The sequence below is a fragment of the Notamacropus eugenii genome, chromosome 2 (assembly GCF_028372415.1).
Source record: "Notamacropus eugenii isolate mMacEug1 chromosome 2, mMacEug1.pri_v2, whole genome shotgun sequence".
Classification (NCBI taxonomy): Eukaryota; Metazoa; Chordata; class Mammalia; order Diprotodontia; family Macropodidae; genus Notamacropus; species Notamacropus eugenii.
Window position 1 is genome coordinate 138341085 of NC_092873.1, and position 26313 is coordinate 138367397.

The 26313-nt window shown below is 36.1% G+C and overlaps 1 protein-coding gene across 1 annotated transcript in view; it reads right to left on the reverse strand.

Moving 5' to 3' along the window:
* The window catches only part of LMBRD1 (LMBR1 domain containing 1), a 227081-nt gene that overhangs the window by 83241 nt on the left and 117527 nt on the right, over positions 1-26313 (reverse strand). Inside the window, exons 8-9 of the mRNA XM_072642568.1 lie at positions 15610-15735; positions 15029-15181 (exon numbers count right to left, since the gene is read on the reverse strand). Of these exons, the coding sequence (XP_072498669.1) occupies positions 15029-15181; positions 15610-15735 (279 nt within the window). The remainder of the gene's footprint in view (positions 1-15028; positions 15182-15609; positions 15736-26313) is intronic.

The window sequence follows — 26313 nt, forward strand, 5'->3', positions numbered from 1 at the left end:
ACATAGAATATAGGAATATGATTAATATTAAAAAGGCAGGAGGAGTTTGTTAAGGGATTAGGTAATGGAGGAGGGGTCCCAGCCACAGTGGCACTGTGCATGAGATTACCCACAATGCATACAGAGAAACCCATTTAGGGGGGTATATTTATATGATAATGATATTATTTATAATAAGCCTCTCTACATTATAAATTTACTCTAGGTCAGCTCTTTACTATTTATGTGAAGGTGCCTACTTAGGGAAAGTTCCTTCTATTGTTTGGAGGTCTACATGCTGCTTGGGCATCCTGGTGGTGTTGCTTTCTGATTGGCTGAGTAATGTGGCCCTGTCTAGGACTAGATGGATGTGGCTGTGGCTGAGTGCAAGGACACACCTGCTGTTTCTGTAGGAAATATGAGGAATGGGCCTGGGGGCAGTGCCTAGGTAGAGGCAATACTTGGGTTCCCATGCCTGCTGTTTCTGTGAGAACTACGAGTTCATGGACAAACCTGTTGTTCTAGTGAACAGTGAGGCATATATGAAATAGTCAGAACACTGTGGGGCAAGAGGGGGAACACTAGGTAGATACAGTGGGCCTGTAATGAAGTTAGAATATTGGGGCTGGGGGTAGCTCTATTAGGAATTCATTAAAGTGATACTGACACATGTCCAATCAATCACTACATTAACTATAACGAAAAGGTTCTTATAGAGAGTACAATTCTTAACTTCAGTAAACATTAAGTTGAATGGCTCTGAACACAGTTACTATGGAAGAAAAGTATTGAGCACTTTTATGAGCACTCTTTCTGCAAAAGTTGTCAGATTTCCACTTCTGTACTCTTTTTCCCGAAAATCATGTATAACTGAAGAAAGAAAAAGGGCTAGACGTTAGATTAGAGGCCAAGGCAGTATGTGTGGAACCCCCTCATATTCACTATCTATCCTGCAAAAAAAGTGGTTGATGTTGATTTAGTCCAGTAGTGAAAAGGAAGGAACTAAGGGGAAAAAGAAGAATCATACATCATAAGTAGTCACTACAGGTCTAAAGGAGTGAGTCCAGTTCTAAACAGAGAGACCAGTTCTAAACCCCAAATTCCCCACTTCTCAGCAAAGAGACTGAGGCAGCTGGGCAATCTAACTTTGGAGGGTATGTCCCTCAGAAAAAGTGAAAGAGCCAGAAAACAAATGAAGGAGAATAAGATAAAAAAAAAAAATCCCAAAAAACAAAGATCTTAAGGGGAAAATCCTCAATAAAAACCAAGGCAAGCAAATAAATCAATAGAGAGGCTCCAAAAGCCAGGAGGAAAGTAGTACATCTTCAAAGAGAATGCACAACTTAAAACAGTATTTAAACCCCTCCCCCCAAACTCAATTAGCACACTAGAAAAATCTACAATCAAGAGTTTGTAAATAGGTGAGAGAGATAACGACACAAAAATCCTTAAATGGGGAAAAATTTGGCAGAAGAGAAGCAAATAACTCAGCAATATTAAAAGAATATTAAGTTATAACCGGAAGAATACTAAAAAAAATCCAAAAATGGTGAAAATTTTGAGTTGCCCAATAGGCATTTTCCCAGCTGAGGTCATACATAGCAACATTCTTCTGCCTTGTTTCAGTTCTCATACAGTAAACAAATTTCCATTTCAAGGTCTAATCAGCGCCACTTTTATTTCCCTTTCATTTTTTGTACTTTTTATTGGTGATTTCACTGTTTAGAATGGCCCTCAAGCAAAGTGATGAAGTGCTCCAGAGTTCCTAAACAAAAGAAGGCTGTAATGTTCCTTACGGAGAAAATGTAGGTTTTACATAAGCTTCATTCAGGCCTGAGTTATAGTGCTGCTGGCCATAAATTCAATGTTAATGAATCAACAATGCAGCCCACTCATAAAGAGGAAGAGGAAATTCACTTATTTGCATGTGAGGCCTCTCTAGAAAGTACTAATATAAATGTTGTGACCAGAACTTGCAGAACCTTACCCTGTATTTTCCCTAGGAGAAATGATTTAATTCAGTGTTCACAAAGACTTTATAGAACATAACTACTGTGAATGACAAGAATTGATCATATATCTATACCTAGAGCTTACCTTCTGCAAAACATAATAGTAACAGGTTTGTTTTTTTTTTAATTCCTACCTTCTCTTTTGTTTCCTTCATTCAATTCCTAGTAGTACCTCTTCCTAAAATTCCAGAACCTTCATAGAGCTTTTTAAATGCCCCAAATCCCTATTATGATGGCACCTTGCCAATAATCATCCCTCATTTTCCTAATGTCTAATGTTGCAAAATTATCCTTTTTTGTCCCAAGTCTCCTTCCAAACAAAACTATAAGAATGAATGATAAATGTTTAGAACTTAAAGGTATCTAATCCCAAGTTCCTCATTTTATAGTTTAGGAGTCTGAGACCCAAAGAGCATAAGTGACCTTCCTAAGATCACAAAGAAAAGGAAAGAAATGAACCAGGATTTCAAACCTGATCTCTAACTCCCAAACCCTATACTCTCCGTCTATTAGCACAAATGAATTTCTATTTAGTGGAATGTGTATAAAACAATGAAGTGAATTTTGTCTTTCAAGAAACTTCTTAAAAAGACTTTTGAGTAGGATAATTAGGTTAAGTATCCTTATCCAACAAACACAGCAGACAAAATGCCAAACAAATTAATATCCCATCCCATACATTTAATCCATGTGTAGGTTCGAATATAAAATGCTGGATGCAATAACATACACAATGTATTTAATAACTGAAGTAGATGATTTCTTAAACAACCTCTTCACCTTTCAACAAAATTGTTTTCAGTAAAAATCATGATGTGAAACAATAATGGCTAATAAACAGAGAAAATTTTCTTTTATCAAACTTCATATAAATAATTAAGCCATTAAAAAAGAAAAAATCTACACACTGGTCACAGTAATCTATAAATTTTTCAATAACTTTATCAAAACTAATCTTCACATATCAAAAATAGTAAAGCCATATTTATAAATGTTTATAGTTGATCAAAGAATGTTTTATTTTTTATTTTTAAAAGTTTCTTTCACATAAAGCTATGGCTATACAAAAAGATAAAACCTTTAAACTTGAGGATCGAGCTTTGCAAAGACTCACAGAAATCCTATTTCACGAGTGAATTTTAATAAAATTGAAATAACTGTAAAAGATCAATTTTAGACAACTAACAACACCACTGATGTACTTTTAAAAAATTTGTTTTTTAGTTTGAAAATAACCAATTAACAATTTCAAAAAGAATATATTTCTGGGGCAGCTAGGTGGCACAGTGAATAGAGATAGGCTCTGGAGTCAGGAGGACCTGAGTTCAAATCCAGCCTCAGACACTTGACACTTACTAGCTCTGTGACCTTGGGTGAGTCACAACCCCAGGTACCTTGCCTTCCCTCATCCAAAAATAAAAATACATTTCAATTATAAAATTTTAATGAATTTAAATTCAATTAAATGCTTCATAGATACATTCAAATTTGCACGTAAACAAAAATATTACATGTCTTGCACTTCACATTCTGTTTAACTGTTTTAAATTTTAAACACAAATACAAATTCAAGTTGTCACACAAAAGGATAGAAATGAAGTAAACAAAGTTTTGATCTTTCTTTACAATCACTGTGCTATCTTTGTTTACTGTGAATCTACTGTTTAAATGCAGGATTATATAGGACCACTGGGGTTGGAGACACTAACATCTGAAGTAAGCTAGAATGATTCCAAACTATTATGAACTTATTACTGAAACGAATACATTTAGCAGAATTCACATGTGTCAGGAGGCCCACTGTGCTCATTGAGTAATTGTTTAAAACATTAAAAAAAAAAAAAAAGATTTTTTCCAAGAAGTATTTTATTACTGACATTGTTTGGAACTGCTCATCCATGATGATAACAAAAATCAGGGTAAGTTTTAGTCAGTTTTTTAATAATTTTAAAATTCTCTAAAAACAATGTATTCCCATATTTCCTGTTCCCAGTAGACAGATCCCACCACCCTGCCTCTGGCATGTCAGAAATCAGATGACCTTTCTGTTGAACTTCATTATTAATGTCTCTTTAGAGGGGGAAAAAATCAGGTAAATGGAATATTTACACAGAATACTTCTATTAACTATTACAATTTAAAGCAAAATCAATGACAAGTTTCTAGAAAATAGTAAAACCAACACTTAATATACTTTTAACATAGGTAAGTAAGTACAGATAAAGAAAGTGAATCAGAAAAGTGAAAAGATTTACTTGGGATTTACAACCCAGATCAACTCCTACTACAAGTTTCATTTTACTAGAAAATACACTATTCATTTAAATTTGTTACAATATTTACTCAAACATCTAATACACACACACACACACCCACACCCACGCACAGAGCTTGGCATCTAGAGAGTAGATTTTCAAAAATTAAAAATGATAATCCTTGTCTTCAAGAAATTATATTCCAAAGAAATATAAGTGGAAGAAAACTTTTAAAAAATTGGGAAGGTGGGAGGGAGATGTTGGGGGATTGTAATGGTAATGGTAATTTAAATAGGGAGATCTTTCATATTCATTAATAGGCCCATGTGGCCTCCCTGGGCCACATGGAAGCCTGAGTCACGTGGAGCCTGTGGTGGGAGGAGTTTGCTGAATAGGTAGAACAGCAAGAGTGGAACAGAAAGAAGCAGAGATAGAGCAGAGCTGAGAGGAAGTTAGTCATGACAGCAATCAGAGCTAGGAAGGATACAGGCTCCCGCCTTGGGAGAGTGAAAGAGGTTGTTTGTGATTCTGTTTAAGGGGGCCTACTTGTGATTTGTTTAATGAAGCTGGTTTGTGGGAAGCCCAGCAGGGGGAAGGCTTGGGGATGGTGTCCTCTGCGTTGTTATTGTGTATAGATTTTTGTTACTATGATGGATTTGGCTTTCTTGTATCTGAATAAATGTTTTGATTCTGCCTTCCATGTGGAAAGTCTGCAGTATTTTGTCATTTAGAACTGTACCGGGGACATTCATGGCTGCTATAGGCACTGTGAATATCTCATTGGCCTATAGGGATATATGCAAAAGCCTAATTAATTAAATTCATTTTCAAATCAACTCACTGACATTATTGTATTTAGTCCTTTTTTGGAGGTATTTCTACCTTTTTCCAGTTCATAAGACATAAATTATTCAGTTGAGCCTATAAACAGGTAGAAAAACACAAAAGCATTCAAGCAGTCTAACAACTCCAATTCCCCTTGAAAAGGAAATGAACTTGGGGTTGCTTACTGTACTTTGGAGTTACTAACTTCAAAGTTAATAATGACCTCTTACTGGCCAAATCCATTGGCCTTTTCTCAATCCTTTTTGCTTGACCTCTCTACAGCCTTTGATACTTGGATCAACTCTCTCCTCTCTTCTCTCAAAGTTTTCAAGACACCACCCTTTGGAAGATGGCGGAGTAGAAAGACGCACATACACATAGCTCCGAACCCACAACCCATAGAACGGCTACAGGGAAGTAACTCACGGCGAATTCTGCACCCAGAGGCCACGGAACATTGGAGCGAGGCAGATTTCTGTTCCGGAGAGACCTGCAAACCTCTCGCGGGGGGTCCTTTGCGCTGCCAACAGGGTGCCGGGACTGGGAGCTGAGTGCAGCCCTGCCGCAGCACCGAGAGGAAAAGATCGGAAGCGGGCTTCAGGGACGGGATCTCCAGCAGCCACGCGGGTCCGTCCACCCACAGAGGGACCTGCACACCGCTCGCAAAAGGTCCGTCGCGCTGCAGACGCGGAGCCCAGTCCAGACCTGCCATAGCCGCAGCCGCAGCACCGAGAGAAACAGATCCGAGCAGGCTTCAGGGACGGGATCTCCAGCGGCTGCACAAGTCCCTCCACCCACAGGTGACGGGGGTTGGTGAGAGAGTCTCTTTGGCGGGTCGAGAGGGGAGTGGGGTGCCCCCATAACTCAGGCCCCCCCCGGGAGGTAGAAGCTGAGAGGCGGCTGCAGACCAGGGCTCCCCAAGCTGGCGGGAGCCTGAATCCATTGTGGAAGGTCTGTGCATAAACCCCCTGAGGGAACTGAGCCTGAGAGGCGGCCCTGCCCCAACCTGACCACCTGAACTTAATCTCACACTGAATAGCAGCCCTGCCCCCGCATAAAGCCCTAAGGCTAGAAGCAGCATTTGAATCTCAGACCCCAAACACTGGCTGGGAGGATCAGGAGGTGAGGTGTGTGTGAGGAGAATATTCAGAGGTCAAGTCACTGGCTGGGAAAATGCCCAGAAAAGGGAAAAGAAATAAGACTATAGAAGGTTACTTTCTTGGTGAACAGGCATTTCCTCCCTTCCTTTCTGATGAGGAAGAACAATGCTTACCATCAGGCAAAGACACAGAAATCAAGGCTTCTGTGTCCCAGCCCACCCAATGGGCTCAGGCCATGGAAGAGCTCAAAAAGAATTTTGAAAATCAAGTTAGAGAGGTAGAGGAAAAGCTGGGAAGAGAAATGAGAGACATAAAGTCAAAGCATGAACAGCAGATCAGCTCCCTGCTAAAGGAGACCCAAAAAAATGTTGAAGAAAATAACACCTTGAAAAATAGGCTAACTCAATTGGCAAAAGAGGTTCAAAAAGCCAATGAGGAGAAGAATGCTTTCAAAAGCAGAATTAGCCAAATGGAAAAGGAGATTCAAAAGCTCACTGAAGAAAATAGTTCTTTCAAAATTAGAATGGCACAGATGGAGGCTAAGGACTTTATGCAAAACCAAGAAATCACAGAACAAAGAGAGAAGAATGGAAAAATGGAAGATAATGTGAAATACCTCATTGGAAAAACAACTGACCTGGAAAACATATCCAGGAGAGACAATGTAAAAATTCTGGGACTACCTGAAAACCATGATCAAAAGAAGAGCCTAGACATCATCTTTCATGAAATTATCAAGGAAAACTGCCCTGAGATTCTAGAACCACAGGGCAAAATAAATATTCAAGGAATCCACAGAACACCGCCTGAAAGAGATCCAAAAAGAGAAACTCCTAGGAACATTGTGGCCAAATTCCAGAGTTCCCAGGTCAAGGAGAAAATATTGCAAGCAGCTAGAAAGAAACAATTCAAGTATTGTGGAAATACAATCAGGATAACACAACATCTAGCAGCCTCTACATTAAGGGATCGAAGGGCATGGAATAGGATATTCCAGAAGTCAAAGGAACTAGGACTAAAACCAAGAATCACCTACCCAGCAAAACTGAGTATAATACTTCAGGGGAAAAATTGGTCTTTCAATGAAATAGAGGATTTTCAAGCATTCTTGATGAAAAGACCAGAGCTGAAAAGAAAATTTGACTTTCAAACACAAGAATGAAGAGAACCATGAAAAGGTGAACAGCAAGGAGAAGTCATAAAGGACTTACTAAAGTTGAACTATTTACATTCCTACATGGAAAGACAATATTTGTAACTCTTGAAACTTTTCAGTATCTGGGTACTGGGTGGGATTACACACACACACATGCACACACGCACACACACATAGAGACAGAGTGCACAGAGTTAATTGAAGAGGATGGGATCATATCTTAAAAAAAAATGAAATCAAGCAGTGAGACAGAAAGATATTGGGAGGAGAAAGGGAGAAATGGAATGGGGCAAATTATCTCTCATAAAAGAGGCAAGCAAAAGACTCATTAGTGGAGGGATAAAGAGGGGAGGTGAGAGGAAAACATGAAGTTTACTCTCATCACATTCCACTAAAGGAAAGAATAAAATGCACACTCATTTTGGTAGGAAAACCTATCTCACAATACAGGAAAGTGGGGGATAAGGGGACAAGCAGGGTGGGGGGGATGATAGAAGGGAGGGCATGGGGAGGAGGGTGCAATTTGAGGTCGACACTCATGGGGAGGGATAGGATCAAAAGAGAATAGAAGTAATGGGGGACAGGATAGGATGGAGGGAAATATAGTTAGTCCTATACAACACAACTATTATGGAAGTCATTTGCAAAACTACACAGATTTGGCCTATATTGAATTGCTTGCCTTCCAAAGGGAAGGGGTGGAGAGGGAGGGAGGTAAAGAAGTTGGAACTCAAAGTATTAGGATCAACTGTCGAGTTATGTTCTTGCCACTAGGAAATAAGAAATACAGGTAAAGGGGTATAGAAAGCTATCTGGCCCTACAGGACAAAAGAGAAGATGGAGACAAGGGCAGAGAGGGATGATAGAAGAGAGAGCAGATTGGGCATAGGGGCAATTAGAATGCTTGGTGTTTGGGGGGGGGAGGGGATAAAAGGGGAGAAAATTTGTAACCCAAAATTTTGTGAAAATGAATGTTAAAAGTTAAATAAATAAATTTAATTATTAAAAAAAAAAAAAGACACCACCCTTTGCTGATTCTACTACAAATCTGATCACTCACTCTGTTTCCTTTGCTGGAACTATTTTCAGGTAATGCCTTTTAATCATAGGTGTACCTCAGGATTCTAGCCTGGGCCCTTTTCTCTTCTCCCACTATGCTTCTTCAGTTGATGACATCATTGGCTCATGTGGATTTAATTACCATCTCCATGTGATGAATTTCAAATCTACTTATACTGCCACAAAGTCTGCTGATTTCCAATCTCACATCTCTACCTGCCTCTCAAACTGGATGTTCAGTAGACATCTTAAACCCATATGTGCAAAACAGAAGTTATTATCTTTTCTCCTCAACTCTCTTCTATCCTTCCTACCTTCTCTTTTACTGTAAAGGATAACACCATTCTTCCAGTACTTAAGGTTCACAACCCAGGAGTTATCTTGGATTTCTCATCCTCTCTCACCACCCTAACTCCCACCATATTCAATCTGTCACCAAGGCCTGTGACTTTCACATTTGCAACATATTTCAAATTTTTCCCCTTTGTCTCTGACACTGCCACCACCCTCATCATATTATGCCTGCATTATTGCAATAGCCTGAAGGTGGGTTTGGCTGTTTTAAGTCTCTTCCCACTCCAATCCAGTTTCCAGTCAGCTTAAGTGATTTTCCTAAAACACAGGTTCAATCAAATGATCAGAACTCCCTCAAAAAACTCCAATGGTTTTGCCTTCAAGAACAAATACAAAATGCTCTGACATTCAAAGTACTTTAAACCTAGCCCTCTTCTATCTTTCCATTCTCCTTACACTTTACTCCCTGACAAACACCCTTCCATACAGTTGCAGCATACATTCCATCTCGCAGCCCTGGGCCTTTTCTCTCCACCCACTCCATTTCAAGTACTGATCTCTCTGGTTTCTTTTAAGTCTCAACTAAAATATTATTTTTTACTAGAAGCCTTCCCTAACCGCCCTTCTAGTGCCTTTCTTCTGTTAATTTCTTCCTTTTTATCTTGTACATATGTTGGTTTATACTGCATGTAGTCTCCCCATTAGACTGTAAGCTCCTGGAGGGCAGGAACTGTCTTTTGACTCTTTTTGTATCCCCAGGGCTTGGCATGATGCCTGGCACACAGTAGATGCTTAATGTTTATTGATTATTTGGGGTAGCACTTTGAATTCTGATGAGTCACTCTTTTCCCACAGAATCTTTTATTTTTTCCCTACCCAACAATTATACCATCTTATGAGGTTTTTTTAGTTAATTTATTTTTAGTTTTCAATATTCACTTCCTTAAGTTTTAAATTTTCTCCCCCTCCCCAATAATGCAAGCAATCCAATATAGGTTCTACATATACATTCCTATTAAACATAAATTAACTAAAAAAACACATAAAGTGGTATAATTAAGAACTCATGAAGATGAGTCTTCCTGACTCTAGGCCGAGCACTTTATCTACTCCACTACCTAGCTGCCCCTATGAACGCACAGCTTTTTGTTAAATAACTATAGGGAGCAAAGACCAGCAAGTTTCAGTAATTCCAAGTTAATGAAAAACAAGAAGCGATGGGATCATACAAAAAAATAAAAATTAAACAGAACATAAATACATAGCTACATCCATTCATTCCTCATCATATTATATGGGTATTTTTTTCCTAACAAAAATAATACAAATAGTCCAGCATATGTTTGTACCAGAAATTCACTGGTATATTTTTCAGAGAATTAACTACTTGTCATATCCAGTAAAGTACGTCTCTAAGCAAGAAGAATAATCAGTTTGTGTCCCCTGTGTTTTAGATTTAGACTAATTTAAAAGAAAAGAAAAAAATGCTAACAAGACAAAGCAGAAATCAAAGATTTTTTTCCTCTAGTTTTTTCCCCCCTCTTCTATCAGGGTAAGATAAGCTTGTTCTTGAATTGCTTGGCTAGAGAAAAAAAAGCAATTCTATCAAAAGCAAAAGTTCACATAGGTGTGCATGGAAAAAGAAGAGCAGTAGGTAGCACTACTATTTAAATTTAGCGTAAGCTTATCTTTTAACAAATATCCCAGTCTGGCTATTGCTGCTGAAAGTGAACACATCAGCCCTTCCCCTTCTTAATGACTTGTTCATTAAAGAGAGAGAGGACACTGACAACTATCTCCTTAGTTGATGGCCACTACAAACCATGGTGCCTCCACTTTGGCCACCTGCCTCAACCCTCTCCCCAGTAGGAACAATACAGATTCTGCCTCACTCTGGGTTCTGATAGGTGACTTTTCACCTTATCTTATCCACAGCATTTCTTAGCCATTTACATACCATAGTGCCTTTTCTCAAGCTATCTTCCTCAACTCCCAACCACCAGAAAACACTCAGACTCTGTTCTCTGGGTCCCTGAGATATTACAGATAATCCTTTGTTTCATTTTGCCCAGAATCAGGCCTTCATTTCACTTACCAGTCCTTTCCAAACCATGCCACAGAATATTCATTCTTGTTTTAGATTCTCTATATGGGTTGCCTTTCCCTATTAAAATGTGAATTCCTTGAGGCAAGGTTAAGCATAATGTCAGGAAAAGCTTCAAACCATAAGAACTGTCCAAAGTGAAATGGACTACTTTGGAAGGTAGTTCTCTTTCCTTCAAAGTCTTAGAGCACAGGATGGAGACCACTTGCTGAGAATGCTAGAATGAGCATCACTTTTGTATATGATTTGGGCTAAGTGACTAACATTCTTTCTAAAGCGCAGATTCTATGATCCTAGAATTAATCAGGAATTTCTTCCCATGTCTTGGGATATTTCCCTTGCCTTGGTTTTATTTATTAAATTGCAATTATTTTTTAACATACAAACCATAAGTCACTTATTCCATGAAACCCTTTTAGCCAGAAATAATTTTTCCTTCCTTTGAATTTTTAACACTTTGTATCCTTCTTATGTACATTCTACCTTGTAGAATAATAACTTGTGAACATGTCTTTTCTCCTCTTCTAATTTCTAAGCTTCTTTAGGGCAAAGGATCATATCATATTCATGTAGGCCCTCTCAGGGCGTAACACAGTACAATGTTCTTTATGTATTTGAATGAATTTTTTTTTTACTAGGTTTTCTCCTCCTAACAATAAAAACAAAAATTAGGTGATTATATCCATAGAGGCAAAAAAGGCCTTTGACAAAATATACATTCATGAAAAAAAAGTCAAAATCCTAGAGGTAAAAATATCTTTCTTTGATATGATGGAATTGTTACTTAAAACCAGGAGCTAGCACTACTTATAATGAAGGAACAATAGGATTTAAGGATTTTTCCTTAAATTGATAAAAAGCATTTATCTAAAAATATCAGCAAGCATTATTTGTAATGGGAATAAACTAGAAATCTTCCCAGTAAGATCACATGTGAAACAATGATGTCCACTGTCACCAGCATTATTTAATATTGTACTGGAAAACCTAGCAATAGCAGTAAGAGAAGAAAAAGAAATAGAATGACTCAGAATAGGGAATAAAGTAATAAAACTATTTCTTCTTGCAGACGATATGATGATATACTTAGTGGAAAAACTCAAAGACTAAAAAGACACTTGAAACAATTACTAATTTTAGCAGAGTAGCAGGATATAAAGAAAATCCATATAAATCACCAGCATTCCTATGTGTCACAAACAAAACTGCAAGAGAGATAGTAAAAGATACCACTTTTAATATAACTCTAAACTGTATACAATACCTAGGAGTACACTTGCCAAAACAAACACAAGAACTATGTAAACAAAATTATAAAAAAAATTTTTACATAAATAAAATCAGATTTAAATAAATGAAGAAATATTAATTGTTCATAGTATAATAAAAATGACAGCTTTATCTAAGTTAATACTTATTAAATGACATCCCAATTAAATTACCAAAAAATTATTTTGGAAGAACAAAAAGAATAAATTAAATTAAAACATTAAATTAAAAGGGTTTGTACAAATAAAACAAATATAGCCACAATCAGAAGGAAAGCAGAAAATTGAAGAAAAAAATTTTATAGGCAGTTTATTACATATAGGTCTCATATGAGTAATTTCTCAATTGATAAATGGTCTCAGGATATAAACAGGAAGTTTTCCAAAGAAGAAATCAAAAGAATTTATAATCATATGGAAAAAAGGTCTAAATCATTACTGATTAGAGAAATACAAATTAAAACAACCTTGATATATCATTTAACACCTACCAGAATGGCTAAAATGACAAAAGAGGAAAGTGACAAATACTGGAGGGGATGTGGAAAAACTGGGACACTAATTCATTGTTGGTGGAATCATGAACAGAAGTCTTTTGAAAAAAAGCCAATGGCAAAGTGAAATGTCTACTGTCACTATTGTTATTTGATATAATTCTAGATAGTGGTGGTACTATGACTAGAAACAATAAGAAACATAACTGAGATATCAACCAGAAGGAACTGGCCTCTGACTTGAGTGGCCACAGCTGAACAGAGGAGGCTAGAGACAGCAGAGTCAGGAATCCAACAGAAATTTCATTTCAAAATGAAGGGAACAGCTTACAAGCAAAGGACACATGTGCTGGGTCACTGATCTGGGGGCCAGCAGGAGGGCACACCAGGGCCCACTTTAATGTGACCAAATCTCAATGCTTATACCAATGACTATGCAGTGTGCTACAGCCCTGCCAATGAGGGGTAACAGCAACAATGAGATGTTTGATGAAGCAGGGATTCATGACCAGAACAAAGATATAGCAGGTGCTTGTCTGAGTTCAGAGAATGCCTGGTGCTGATCAAAGCAATATCATAATTATATGCAACAATTCTGGGATTTTGCTATGACTGAGATCATCCTGAGGGTGAATGCAAAGGATTGTTACTTTTCCAAGCTCAGAGCAGAGATTGCTTGCTGGGTCTTAGCTCTGGAAAACAAGATATCTCCTAATATCTTGACACACCAAACCATTCTACCATTTCATGCAAATGTAAAAATTTTCCCAAGTGCTTTGAATGAGGCAGACAAGGGTAGATATAGCAATGTTAATCAGAGAGTTTTTTTCCTCACCCATTAATGTGCCTGCCCATTAAGAAAAGTTTGATTAGGGGAGGCCCACATCTTGTTAATTTTCTAATGAGGCACTGGATCTCAAAGGTTATGATACCCTCTGACTCTGAAAAGTATATAAATACTCTGAGGTGAGGTTTTACTTTGGGGCTTACTCATTAGAGGTGTTTGGCCAGACGAGATCCCACTAAAGAGTCCCCCAGCTTTGAAAACCCAAATGTGGGTGCTTCTCTCTCTGATAACTATTTATGCATGGTCAGGCAGTTTGATCTGTCTGCTGATCTATGATGTATGTATTGTTTATGATCAGGCAGCTGGAAGCACTGTCTGTTGATGCTGATTTCCTCTGTATTTTATCTGATATTCAGAGTGCTGACTTTTCCCCCTGAACTAAATGAATAATATACATGCTTAATTAAAGTGATTGTTGACCCCTCAAAAGTTGCTTCCCTTTTAGAAATGCAAATCTAAGAACCTGTGTTAGCAGGCCATCCTGGATGTGTCAGAGTGCTTGCTTTTACATTATTTTTTTCTATTTTATACTGAGACCTAATGGAAGGTTAGTTACACATATTTATTCCTAGGAAACCATGAAATAAAACAGAAGTAAAAGCTTGAGTATTTGTTTATGGCATTTCTTTTAGGATAGCTGGGGATTCTGCTAATTTTCTATAATGCTGAATTTAGCTCCATTGTCCTAGATTAAGGACCAACCCCTACTTTGCTATGGTGAAAAAAAAGAAATCTGGTGCACTCAGGGAAAAAACATATTACAGGAGTTAAATGTGTGGTTGCAAAGGTAGTCGCAACACTTATCTTCCTTTGACCCATAGTCTTCTTTGAATTTCAATTTCTTTACCAAAAAAGCATTTGCCAGCAAAAGAAAACAAAATCTATTTTACTCCCGGGGGACAATATTCAGATGAAACCATGTTTGTCATATGGTGTCTAAATTACAGCTGTGAGCTGGAAAAAAGAGAAATTATGTTACTCAGGTTTTCTGGTCACTCTTAGAGATGAAGGCATATGCTCCTCCTACTTTAGTATGAATTCTTAGTGATGTGGTGTTTACCAGTGAAGTGACCTTAATACCAGTGGTCACGGATGATTCAATTCCATCAGAATAATTAGATTTACTTTGGGTTCCTGGCTCCTTGCTTTCAAAACAGTGCCAAAATAGATGTTCTGTTTTGCCCAGTAATCTGCGCCCTTTCTTCTGCCTTCTTTCTATCTTCCTAAAGCTAAAGCTTTTAGGTAAGCATATAATGAAACAAAGTTACAGCAAACTATAACAAGATCCTCCTAGCTAAAAGTTATCTTAATTACTTATCCCTCCTACATTCACATGTCAAGGTAATTTTCTTAAAGTGCATAGCAGACCATTCCCTCTCTGACCTCCATCCCTTTGCTCAAAAGGCTCCCAATGGCTCTGTCCAGCCCGCAAAGGTGCTAAAGAAACTATGTTTGTCAATGAATAAACCGTATTACATACAAAATATTACAGAAATGTGCCAAATTAAAAAATGCTGCTCAAACAATGCTCTCTTTCCTCATGGAAGAATAATTTTTGAGTTTCTATATAAAGCTGAGGCACTATATAAAACATGGGAAAAGGTATTAATATTATTTTATTTAAACTCCATTTACCTTCAAGGGTCTTAGGGCACCACAAAATTTTGTCCAGCAGCTTTTCTCAATGAATTCTAGGTGCCTCTCTCTCCTTCTAAGTGTTCTCAACCTTTCTTCGAAAAGTTTTAAGGCTCGTCTATCCTTTGCTGGCAGAGGTCGACCATCTTTGCTCTGTAAATACAAGCAGAATAAATGAAATGCAGCATGTAGTCATTCATTTCATAAGTTACCAATTAATTTTAGCATGTCTGAAAGTTCAGGTATATGATTCACAACTATACTACATGTATGAGTTTCAGTTGCTTTCAAAATAAAATAATATGTAAACAACTTTATCATATATCGAATGAGGGAACAGAATGTAAGGAGTTTTAGAAGTCATCATCTCATCAACACTCTCAATCTCTATTAAATTTAGCCAAGGTCATATAACTAGTTAAAAGTAGACTTTGGATTAGAATTTGGGTCTCCTCTCAGTTAAGCAATCTTGCTATTATATAACTAACTACTAGAAAAGACAATTCTATCCATTTCTGAGTCACAATCATATAAGCATTAGAAAGAAAGCTGATTCTAATTTTAATAAAATATTGCCTAACCTTTGATTTAATCCTTTGAATGTGCTGTTCCACTTCTTCAATATCTTCAGTATTCTCTAAGCGTTCATATGCAGCACTTCTAGTACCTTTTATTAGATTTAGGGGTAAGGCTGACATACCATAGGCCTAAAACAAAAAGATAAAAGAGAATTGAAAAAGCATGTTTGTGATATTGGTTCAAACTAAATTCCATAATATTTTACAAGTCTAAATGCATACTTCATGTTTTTAACTTTTACTATCGGTGAAAAGTTGCAACTTCAGATTAAATTTCTGAGATTTTAAATGGAAAATAAAATCTCATCAATTTAAACTAACTAGGAGTAAGATCAGTGTGAACTAGTAAAAATTAGATATTATTAAAAGTGTCATAAATTAATTTTATTATTTTAAAGCTAAAAACAGGTATTCAGAAAATATTTTCATGACTTACTTGTGATAATAATTACTCAGATAGTGCTTTAATAATTGAAAAATATTTTCCGAAAAGCCCAATATAGATAATATAACTATTATCCTCATTTTTTAAAAGAGAAAACTAAGAATAAAAGCCTAAGTAACTTGCCCATGGTCACACATGTAAGTAAATGTCTTAGGTAGTACTCAAACTCACATCACCTAATTGCATATCCCACAATGCTACAAAGCAGAAAGGAGTTTGAGGTATTACCTAATCCAACCCCCTCAAACTGACCAATGAAGAAAATGAAGCATAGGGAGATGAATAGCTTTCTTAAGATCACACAAGACTAAGGTCTTCACAGAATACATACTCCTTAAGTCACCAGGCCTTTATTAAGCACTACTCTGTGCCAATCTCAGTGCTAAACTGAGAATATAATGAAGGGAAAATAGGCAGTTCCTGCCCTCAAAGAGCATACATTTTAATGAAGGAGCAAACATGTAAACAATTAGATATATACAAGTTCTTTACAGAATAGAGAGTAAGCACTCTAGGAGGACTGGGTAAGGTTTCCTGGAGTAGATGGAATTTGAGTGGAGTTTTCAAGGAAGTCAGGGAAACTAGGTGGGGGTGAGAGGGCAAAGACTTTCAGGTATAGGCAGCAGCTAATCCATGCAAAATCATGGAGGAAGAAGATGGAATGTCATACATGAGGAACTGCAAGTTGGCCAGTGCTGTTAGAGCATACGGTATTTTGAAGAGAGTAAAGTGGAAGAACTTGAAAAGGTAGGCAAGGGCCAGGTTAGGAAGATCACAAAGTCCCTAACAAAGGAGCTTTTATTTGATCTTAGAGGTAACATGGCACTCACTACGGGGGCCATCATAGTCAGATGCATGCTTTAGGAAAATGATCCTGACGTAGGGGTGGAGGAAAAATTGGTGTAGAGAAAGGCTTGAAGCAGTAAGGAGGAGATGAGATTCTGAATTAGGGGTTGTGGTTGTGAGTACAGAAAAAGGGACATATATATGAGAGATGTTACGAAGGTAGAAATATAAGATTTGGCAAACGACTGATTATGTGCTATAAGAAGAATTGAGAATAACACAGGTTTTGAGCTTGGGTGAGTGAGGAAACAGTGGTGTGTCTGGTAGTAGGAGGGAAGTTGGGAAGAGGAGAGGCTTTCGAAGTGCAAAGGATAATGAGTGATGTTTCTGATCATGATGAGTTTAAGACACCTACGGGACCTTTAGTTTAAGATACCCAAAAGGCAGTTGATGATGTGGAACTGTAACTTAGCAGAGAGACTAGGATAAAACACTGTTTTATATATTATATGTTAATGTGTAAGTGTAAGTGTGTATATGCACATAACAAACATTTAGATATACATGCATGTATATAACTATATCTCCATTTCTTTCTTTCTATATGTATCTAATTTCTCCAGTCCCGCAACAAACTGCCTTATAGAGATATATATACACACCACACACACATATACCTCTATCTCTACAGAAATATGAATACATAAACACATCTACGTATACACACACACATATACACACGTATAAATCAATTGCACAGAGATGATAACTAAACCTATGGGAACTGATAAGATCGCCAATGGAGATAGTATAGAGGGAAAAGAGAAGAAGGCCTAGGATGGAGATGCAATTAGAGAGGAAGAAACAGAAGAAGAAAAAACAATTTGGGCCAGAGACATCAATCTAGACTGTACTATGCAGGTCATTAGTTTTCCTGAACTATTTTAATCACTGGCTAGAGGTTTAACTAATCATCAACATGGAGAAGTATACCTATCGCTCACGTTTCAACAAAAACAGCTAGGAAACTAAAAGCAGTTTGACATAAACCAATGTCTTACAGCATTAAGCTATAAGTTAAGCTTCAATTGGATACATAAAGGATGACATGAAAAACAAATAGAAGAACAAGGAAGAAGTTACCTTTCAGATCTACAAATGGAGTAATTGCTCATAACCAAACACAGTGTAGAGAGGATCACTGAAGACAATTCTGATTACATAAGATTTAAAAGTTTTTGCAAAAACAAAACTAATTCATCTAAAATTAAAAGATAAGCAATTAACAGGAAAAATACTTGCAGCAAGTTGCTCTTATAAGGACTTTATTTCCAAGATGTATACGGAACTGATTCAAATGTATCAGAACAAGAGCTGATAAAAGGAGGTAAGTGTATGTGTATGTGTGTGTGTGTGTTTACATACACACACACACACATACACAGAGAGCGAGAGAGAGAAAGAGAGAAAGAGAGAGAGACAGGGAGATGGACAGGCAGTTTTCAGATGGAGAAATTAAAGCTATCAATAGCCATATGGGAAAAAATGCTTCAAATGACTAATAATTATAGAAATGCGAATCAAAGCAGCTTTGCAGTTCCACTTCAAACCCATGATATTAGAAAAGTTGACAAAAAGGAAAATGACAAATGTTGGTAGGGCTGGAGGAGGGCATGTTGATATATTTTTGACAGAGCTGTTACTTGATCCAACTATTCAACAAAGCAATTTGGAACTATGTACAAAAGATTACTTAACTGTGCATCTCCTTCTACTTCACAATACCATTACTAGGTTTATAACTCAAAAAGATCAAAGGAAGACAAAAAAGGCCTATGTGTATGATAAAATACTTATAGTAGCCATTTTTGTGGTGACAAAGAAGTGGAGTTTTATCAGATAGGAAATGGCTGAACAAATGTTCACAAATGTATGTGAACGATGGAATACTGTAATTTCAGAGACACCCAGGAAGACTTGTGTGAACTGATACAGTGAAGTGAGCAGAACTAGGAGAACAATTTATACAATAAAACATTATAAAGACAAACAACTTTGAAAGACAGACATTAAGAACACTGAGATCAACACAAACACCTAGAGGATCTAGAGGATTCTAGAGGATCGATGACCAAGTATGCTATCTATACCTCCTGATGCACAGGGGATGGATTCAAGGTGGAGAATGAGACATTTATTTGTTAGATATGGCTAATGAAGGAATTTATTTTCTTGACTATGTATATTTGTTAAGAAAGCTTTTTTTTTAATCTTTTCCAATGGAAGACAGAAGTGAAAGAGAAATTTCTGTTCATTGAAAAAAAGTATACCTGTGTTCACCCAAGTGAATACTGTGCATTATAGGGTATTCTGTTTGATCATTTTAACATTATTGCTAATTTATTCCTTAAAAAATCATTAATTTTATAAAACTAGCAGCTTGAATATACTGGTTTTCTTCCTATTTAGTATCTTAATGTTTTAGAAAATGTTAGCAAGAACTGGTTGGTTTGAATATAAAAAATTATGACTCCGTATAAGTAATAATGCCAAGTGATTTCACTTAGTGCAATCATTTTTTAATTATAATTTTCTTCAATCTTTTTTTCTTCAGTTTCATATCAACACTGAGCCAAAGAGTTCAAATAAAAGTCTTAACTCCAAAACATTTATGAACAAAGCTTCAAAACAAAGCTTGAGCACAAATTTAACCAGAATTCGTGTTAGAAATGAAATAAGAGCTTAAAAAAAAAGAGAAATGAGAGTCCTTAAGGAAAATCTGGAAAAGAAATGAAGGCTACGAAAGAAAGAACTAGAAAGGTAATTAACAGATAGCCCCAAGAGATTAAAAATCTTTTCAAATCAAGTTCAAAGTTGGGAGGAGTAAATACATTGTTTTGGACATCTTGAGTTTGAGAGGCCCACAGGACATTTCAATGTAAGTGTGGAACATCTCAGAAATGTTGGACTAGAGCACAAGAGAGATGTAAGAATTGGAAACCTATACTATTATCAGCAAAGAAATAATAGTCAAACCCATGGAAGCTAATAAGATCATGAAAGGAATGTAGAAAAAAAGGTATCCTATAGTATGCAAGCACATAGAAGATAGGACATGGATTAGTATCCTGTAAAAGAAACAAATTAGGATCAGCCAGTCAATCTGTCTGGAAATATACTGAAATACAAAGAAAAAAGAGAGCATACAGGCAAAGATATGGCAGAAGGGCTAGGAGCCTGAACAACAGAGTAACTGAAGTAAAAGGGATGATCCAGAGAGGAGAAAATGAAATCACTAAGGTACTATATTAGATGGTGGTCAAACTTTAAATTACTATTACACAATAGCTTGTTAAACCTTTAATACAAAATCTCAGTTTTGCCGAAAATACATTATATTTACTAAATAAGGGAGACCCCAACTGATAAATGGCCAAAGGATATGAACAGGCAGTTTTCAGAGGAAGAAATTAAAGCTATCTATAGGCATATGAAAAAATGCCCTAAATCACTACTAATTAGAGAGATGCAAACCAAAACAACTCTGAGGTACCACATCACATCAGATTAGCTAACATGACAGAACAGGAAGATGATAAATGTTGGAGAAGATATGGGAGAGTTGGAACACTAATTTATTATTGGTGGAGCTATGAGCTGATCCAACCATTCTGGAGAGCAATTTGGAACTATGTCCAAAGGGCTACAAAAATATGCATACTCTTTGACCTAGCAATACAGGTTCTAGGACTGTCTCCCCAAGAGATCATAAAAATGGGAAAGGGTCCCACATGTACAAAAATATTTACAGCAGCTCTCTTTGTGGTGGTCAAGTAGTGGAAATTGTGGAGATGCCTATCAATTGGGGAATGGCTGAACAAGCTGTAGTATATGAATGTAATCGAATACTATTGTGCTGTAAGAAATGATAAACAGGAAGACTTCAGAGAGGCCTGGAAAGAGTTACATGAACTGATGCTGAGTGAAAGGAGCAGAAGCAGGGCAATTTTGTGCACAGCAATGACCACAGTGTGCGAGGAATTTTTCTGGTAGACTTAGTAGTCATTGCAATGCAAGGACTTAAAAAATTCCCAATGGACTCGAGGCAAAATGCCTTCCACATCCAGAGAAAGAACTATGAAATTTGATCACAGAATGAAGCAGACCATTTTCTTTTATATTATGTTTTGTTTTATGATTTCTCTCATTCATTTTAATTCTTTTATGCAACATGACTAAGGTGAAAATATATTTAATAGGAATGTATGTGTAGAACCTATACATAAAAATTGTATGTAGTCTTCAGGGAGGGAATGGGGAGGGAAAGGGGAGAGAAGGGCGAAAAGGGGAGAGGGAAGGGAAAAAATCTAAGGTATATTGAAGAGATTGTAGAACACTGACAACAAAACAATTTAATAAAAAATAAGATACACTACAAAGGAAAACTTACAAAAAAATAAAAGAAGGGAGAGGGAAAGTCAATAACCATTCACAATTAACATTTATCTGTCATGTCTTTAAAGTCAGGCAAAGGAAGTGTTTATAAATTGAACCCCCCATAAGTCACTGTACTATCTGATCACTCAAAAGTCAAAATATTAAGACAAATCAAAATTTTTTCTATTTCCTATTTTACTCCTTTTCAGACGTGAAAAGGAATTGCCAACAACTTTCTTAAGAAAATCTTTTATGTTTGATGACAGTAATTAAATCACTATTTCTCTAAGACTAAACCCAAATCCTTTCATCTTTCCTCATTTTCCAGTCTCTTTCATCACTTTGGCCATACTTTCCTGTACCATCTAATTGTTATAGTTTTTATGGAAATGTTATGGAAACGACATAATGAAAGATGTGTTACCAACAACTTGGGGATCTTGGACATCAAGGACCACTGGGCCTTTTCATCTGACTTATAGCTGAAACCTCCCTGTGTGTGCTGTCTTCTCCAATTGGGGTGCGTGTTCCAGTGACTGTCTTGTTTTTCTATTTGCATTTCCAGCACCTAACACAAGTATTTTATACATATGTACTAAATGAATGTTTTTATAGTAATTATTTTATATCCTTTTAAAGTCATTATTGACTTTAACTAGATATTTTAATAGGAGCTAAAGATTCATTTATAACCTATGTCAAATGTTTAACATAAAAACCTAGTATTGTTGTCTTGTGTTTTTAACAGCTCTTAGTTTATGGTTCAAAATTTGTCCAACTATAACATGCTCCTCCCTCAGGCCTTTTACTTAACCTAATCTTTCCTATTTAAAAAGTGTTTTGATGTCTGAATTTTTCCTTTGTTGTTATTATTTCAATCCTATTTCAAAAAGTATCATTTCTATTTATATTTAATAGAATTATGCAAAATATGGGATATATGTACATAAACCTTTCAATATGCTTTCGTTTTATAGAATAAGAAACTATAGGGCAGTAATTGGTAGTTAATAGTCCCATTTTAAAGTATTTGCTAATTCTTCATTGGTTTGTTGAACCTTCACTTCAAAATCTAAGTGTTGCTACACTATTCAATATATTTGCTACAATATTTAATATAGGAAGCCAATTTCTTAAGCAGAAAATTCAGCAAAAAAAGTAACTTATCAAATGAGAGGCTCAGATAAAACTCTTGAAACTATTTTTTTAAAAGAAGATAAGTAAGTACTCTTAATACATGAATGCCATTACAAAGACCTTTACCATTTTTTAAAGGGGCTGGATTTAATTTTCACCCATATGAAAAAAAACATTCTAAGAGAACAATAAAAGTAATCATGGTAAAAAAAAAAACCTCTGTAATAAGAATATAGAAAATAATAATACTTAGTCTTAGAAACTGTCCTAATAAAATGACTGAAAAAAAGACCATTCTTATTTAGATGACTAAACTTAACATTTTCATCTGTATATACAAAGTTGAATTTCAGTTAATGCTAAGAAATCTAAACAAAAATATCTATCTATAATATACTTGATTATACATATTCCACAAATCTCAGAGCTATTTTAGCTTTTTGATTCAACTTTTAAATATATATTTTTAAATTTAACTTTGGAGAAACAAAGCTAATTTTTTTTAATAGAAATACTACCTTTTATAGAAACATACAAAACATTCATTGCTTACCACTGCCCTCTAGTGAATTCCCTCCAAAAGTAAACTGAGTTGAAAACTGAGTCGATTTTTAATGTTTCTCAGGATGCATAGCAACCTCCCTCACTATGTATCTCAAATGTAAAAGAAATCACCAAGGTACTTTAAAAATTAGTGTAACATGAAGTAGAATGCACACATACACATATAAATATATATATATGTACATGTGCACACGTATACATCTATATATAATACTTTCATTCTTAATGTTTCTGTACACACAATATGTGCACTATATTACTATTATTTACTAGATGTTTTCTTTGCCACTCTTATTCTCTCCCCATCTTACACAACTCCACCACCATGAGTGCTAAGAAAGTGTTTTTAAAGATTTGCATTTTGATATATAATTAGGGAAGGTAAAGATAAAAAAGTGATTAATAATATTAAAAACAGACAACATTAAGAACTACAGTATATTACTGTTATCACATCCCCAATGGTCAGTGATGTTCCAGAAATGTCTTCCCCAAGGACAGCTATTAAGGGAAATTTTAAAAGCAAAGGGAAGGAGCTAGAGTAAACTCAGCTATCACAAATCAGGCAAGTAGTCCTCTTGTTCTACTGCACTCCTTTTTTAAAGAAGGCTGAGCTGGGGGTGAGTAGGCAGAAATGTTTCATCCAAGTTATCAGAACTAAGGATAAACAAAAGTGGCACAAAAATTATTTTTATATTTTCATCACTGAATCTGAACCCAGACTCTGACACAAAGTAGGGAATTAGTCATTTTTGCATGCTGACTGATTAATATAAGTATAATCATATAATACTTTATAATAAGTGTCATCACATCCATTATTTCATCTGGTCCTCCTGAAAACAGGATTAAGTATTATGTACACTGTAAAGAGAGGAAGATAGAGGCTTAGAGAGGTTCATGGCCATGCAGCATTTTGGGGTAGAGCTAGGTCTTAGGACTCCAGGTCTTACAATGCTTTGCATTACAGCTTTTCACTACAAGAAAAAAACATATCTTCAAGTGAAATATCTTATGAGGTCAAGATGAACAGTCCATTTTACAGGTTCTATTTAATCATATCTCAGATATTAGCAATAACTACCACTTAGTAGAAATAAATCTATTTTGGCAGGGTGACATTTTTCCTTCTTTTCCCTTCTTTTAAAGCTAGCATTTATATAGTGCTTTTAGAACTGCCAAGTACTGTACATCATGTATTATTTCATTTAGTCCTCACACTGCCTCAACCTGTGAGGCAGGTTATCCTCATTTTACAGATAAGGAAACTAAGGGTGCTAAGGTTAAGTAACTTGTCAAGTGTATGTCTGAGACAGGAATAAATCTTTCTGACTCGAAGTCTGGAGCTCTTGTCCACTTCGCTACCTACCTCCAGGTGTAAAATCACAGTTAAGAGGTGTTTATTTCACCATAATATTATTTGGATGCTAATGATGTATGTTAAACAGATGAAAATACTATGAATACAATTTGTTACTTTACTATTCTTGTGATCTTAAACCAATAACATTGCTAATAAGACAATCTCAGTAAGTTTATATCTCAATTCTTTTCCCAATAGCTGTGCTAATCTACTTTCTTCCTAAAGACAAGTCAAGTTAAATAACACTTTTGTGATAGGTTAGAAATCCAAACAACTGAAATTTTCTTGTGTTTTTATATTTTAACATTGCTTTTGACATTGCCAAACCTAATAGCGAATATGAACCTATCTTTTCTTCCTTTTCAAACTATTTCAGGGCCTATCTGAGCAACTCCAGTAACATATCCCTAATGTTAGAAGTGAAGATTAATAGTCCACTCGCTCTATATATTTAGTCATAACTTCAAACATTACCAGTTTATTTTTAGAAGAAATTATACTGATTTTTGAAAGACCCAGAACTGTGCAGTGGACAGAAGACTGATTTCAAGTCAGGAACACACTGGATTCAATTCCTACCTCTTGTGTGGGATGGCTCAGGTCCCTACATAAATCAATTACTCAGAGGCCTCTCAAAGTGATGACAGAAAAGAGATTTATTCGATTCTTGAAAAGAGGGGCTAACCTGTAGGAGTAGGAAAGCCGAAGACAAAGAAAAGGGCAGTGATTTATATAGACCCTAACGCAAGTCCCTCCTCCTCCCACTGACCATTATCCTCATTAGCTGAGAATATGATCTTACATTCTAGACATGAAATCTAACCAATCCTTTTTGAAATGAAGACATCGAGGAATTATGTGAGTTTTGTCCAATCACTGAGACCCTAATACACTACACAGTTTTATATCCTTATATGGAACTATTCTATTCTAAAAATATTGTAACCTTGAGCCTTTAGGCCTTACCTCACCCCTGGGAGAAGAATTACAATCTGAGAAGTCTTCACTAAACCTATCCCACTCAATCACTCCTCTTATTTATTAACCTGAAGACTTCTCACAGATATTTCAACCACAGTTCTGTAACATGATCTCACACTGTCTATTAATCTCCTCATCCCAATCAGGATCATTCCAGTCTTTTGTCTCCCAGGGTGCCCATCCTTCCTTCTTTAGTATCATCAACTTCGGTCCTCTCTTCTACTCTAGCAAGTTTCAGGACAGAATTTTTAACTATTTTAGTAATAAGTGAAATCAAACAATGTAAACAAATAGGAAGTAATATGATACCACTAATTGCTATGATGCCAAACCACAGTAATCTCTTCCACCAGCTCCCTTCAAAACAGGACCACCAAGACGTATTGAAAAGGGAGTTCCAAGTTTGTAAAGGAACATGAGTAACCTTCCTGATATTTTTGGTGATCTCTTTCACTATTCTTCCATTATCATCAATTTTTAAGCAACATGTAGATAAATTGAGTTTCCCACAAACTCCTCCTTCTTCTGCAAGTAAATAATCTAAGATTAATCTATGTTGCAGTACTGCTTCCCTAATTTGTGTGGTTTGATCAGCCAATAAGTCCAAAGCCTTTGCTGTTTTGATTGGTTATAATTTCAACTACTGCTTGGAGTCTGATTAATCTATTTAATAGATATATCTGGGCCTAATGGTCCCCCTTTCATGATCTCTGACTTACCCTTCCATAGTTGTTGTTTCCTCTTCCATATATAATGTTGATAATTCTCCCCAGTTCTGTTGATTACACTCCAGAAAACATCATCCTATGTGTTCCATTCTCCCACTTCCATACCTATTCTTTATATTCTATGTTATTCTTAGTACTATTCATATATATATCTCCACAAATAGTCATGGTTGTGACCCCCTTCACATGGTTTTCTGGGATCAGAGGAGTTGTAAAACTTATACCCACAACTTTTGTGATATTCCCCTTTTGTTCTCTCTTCGTAT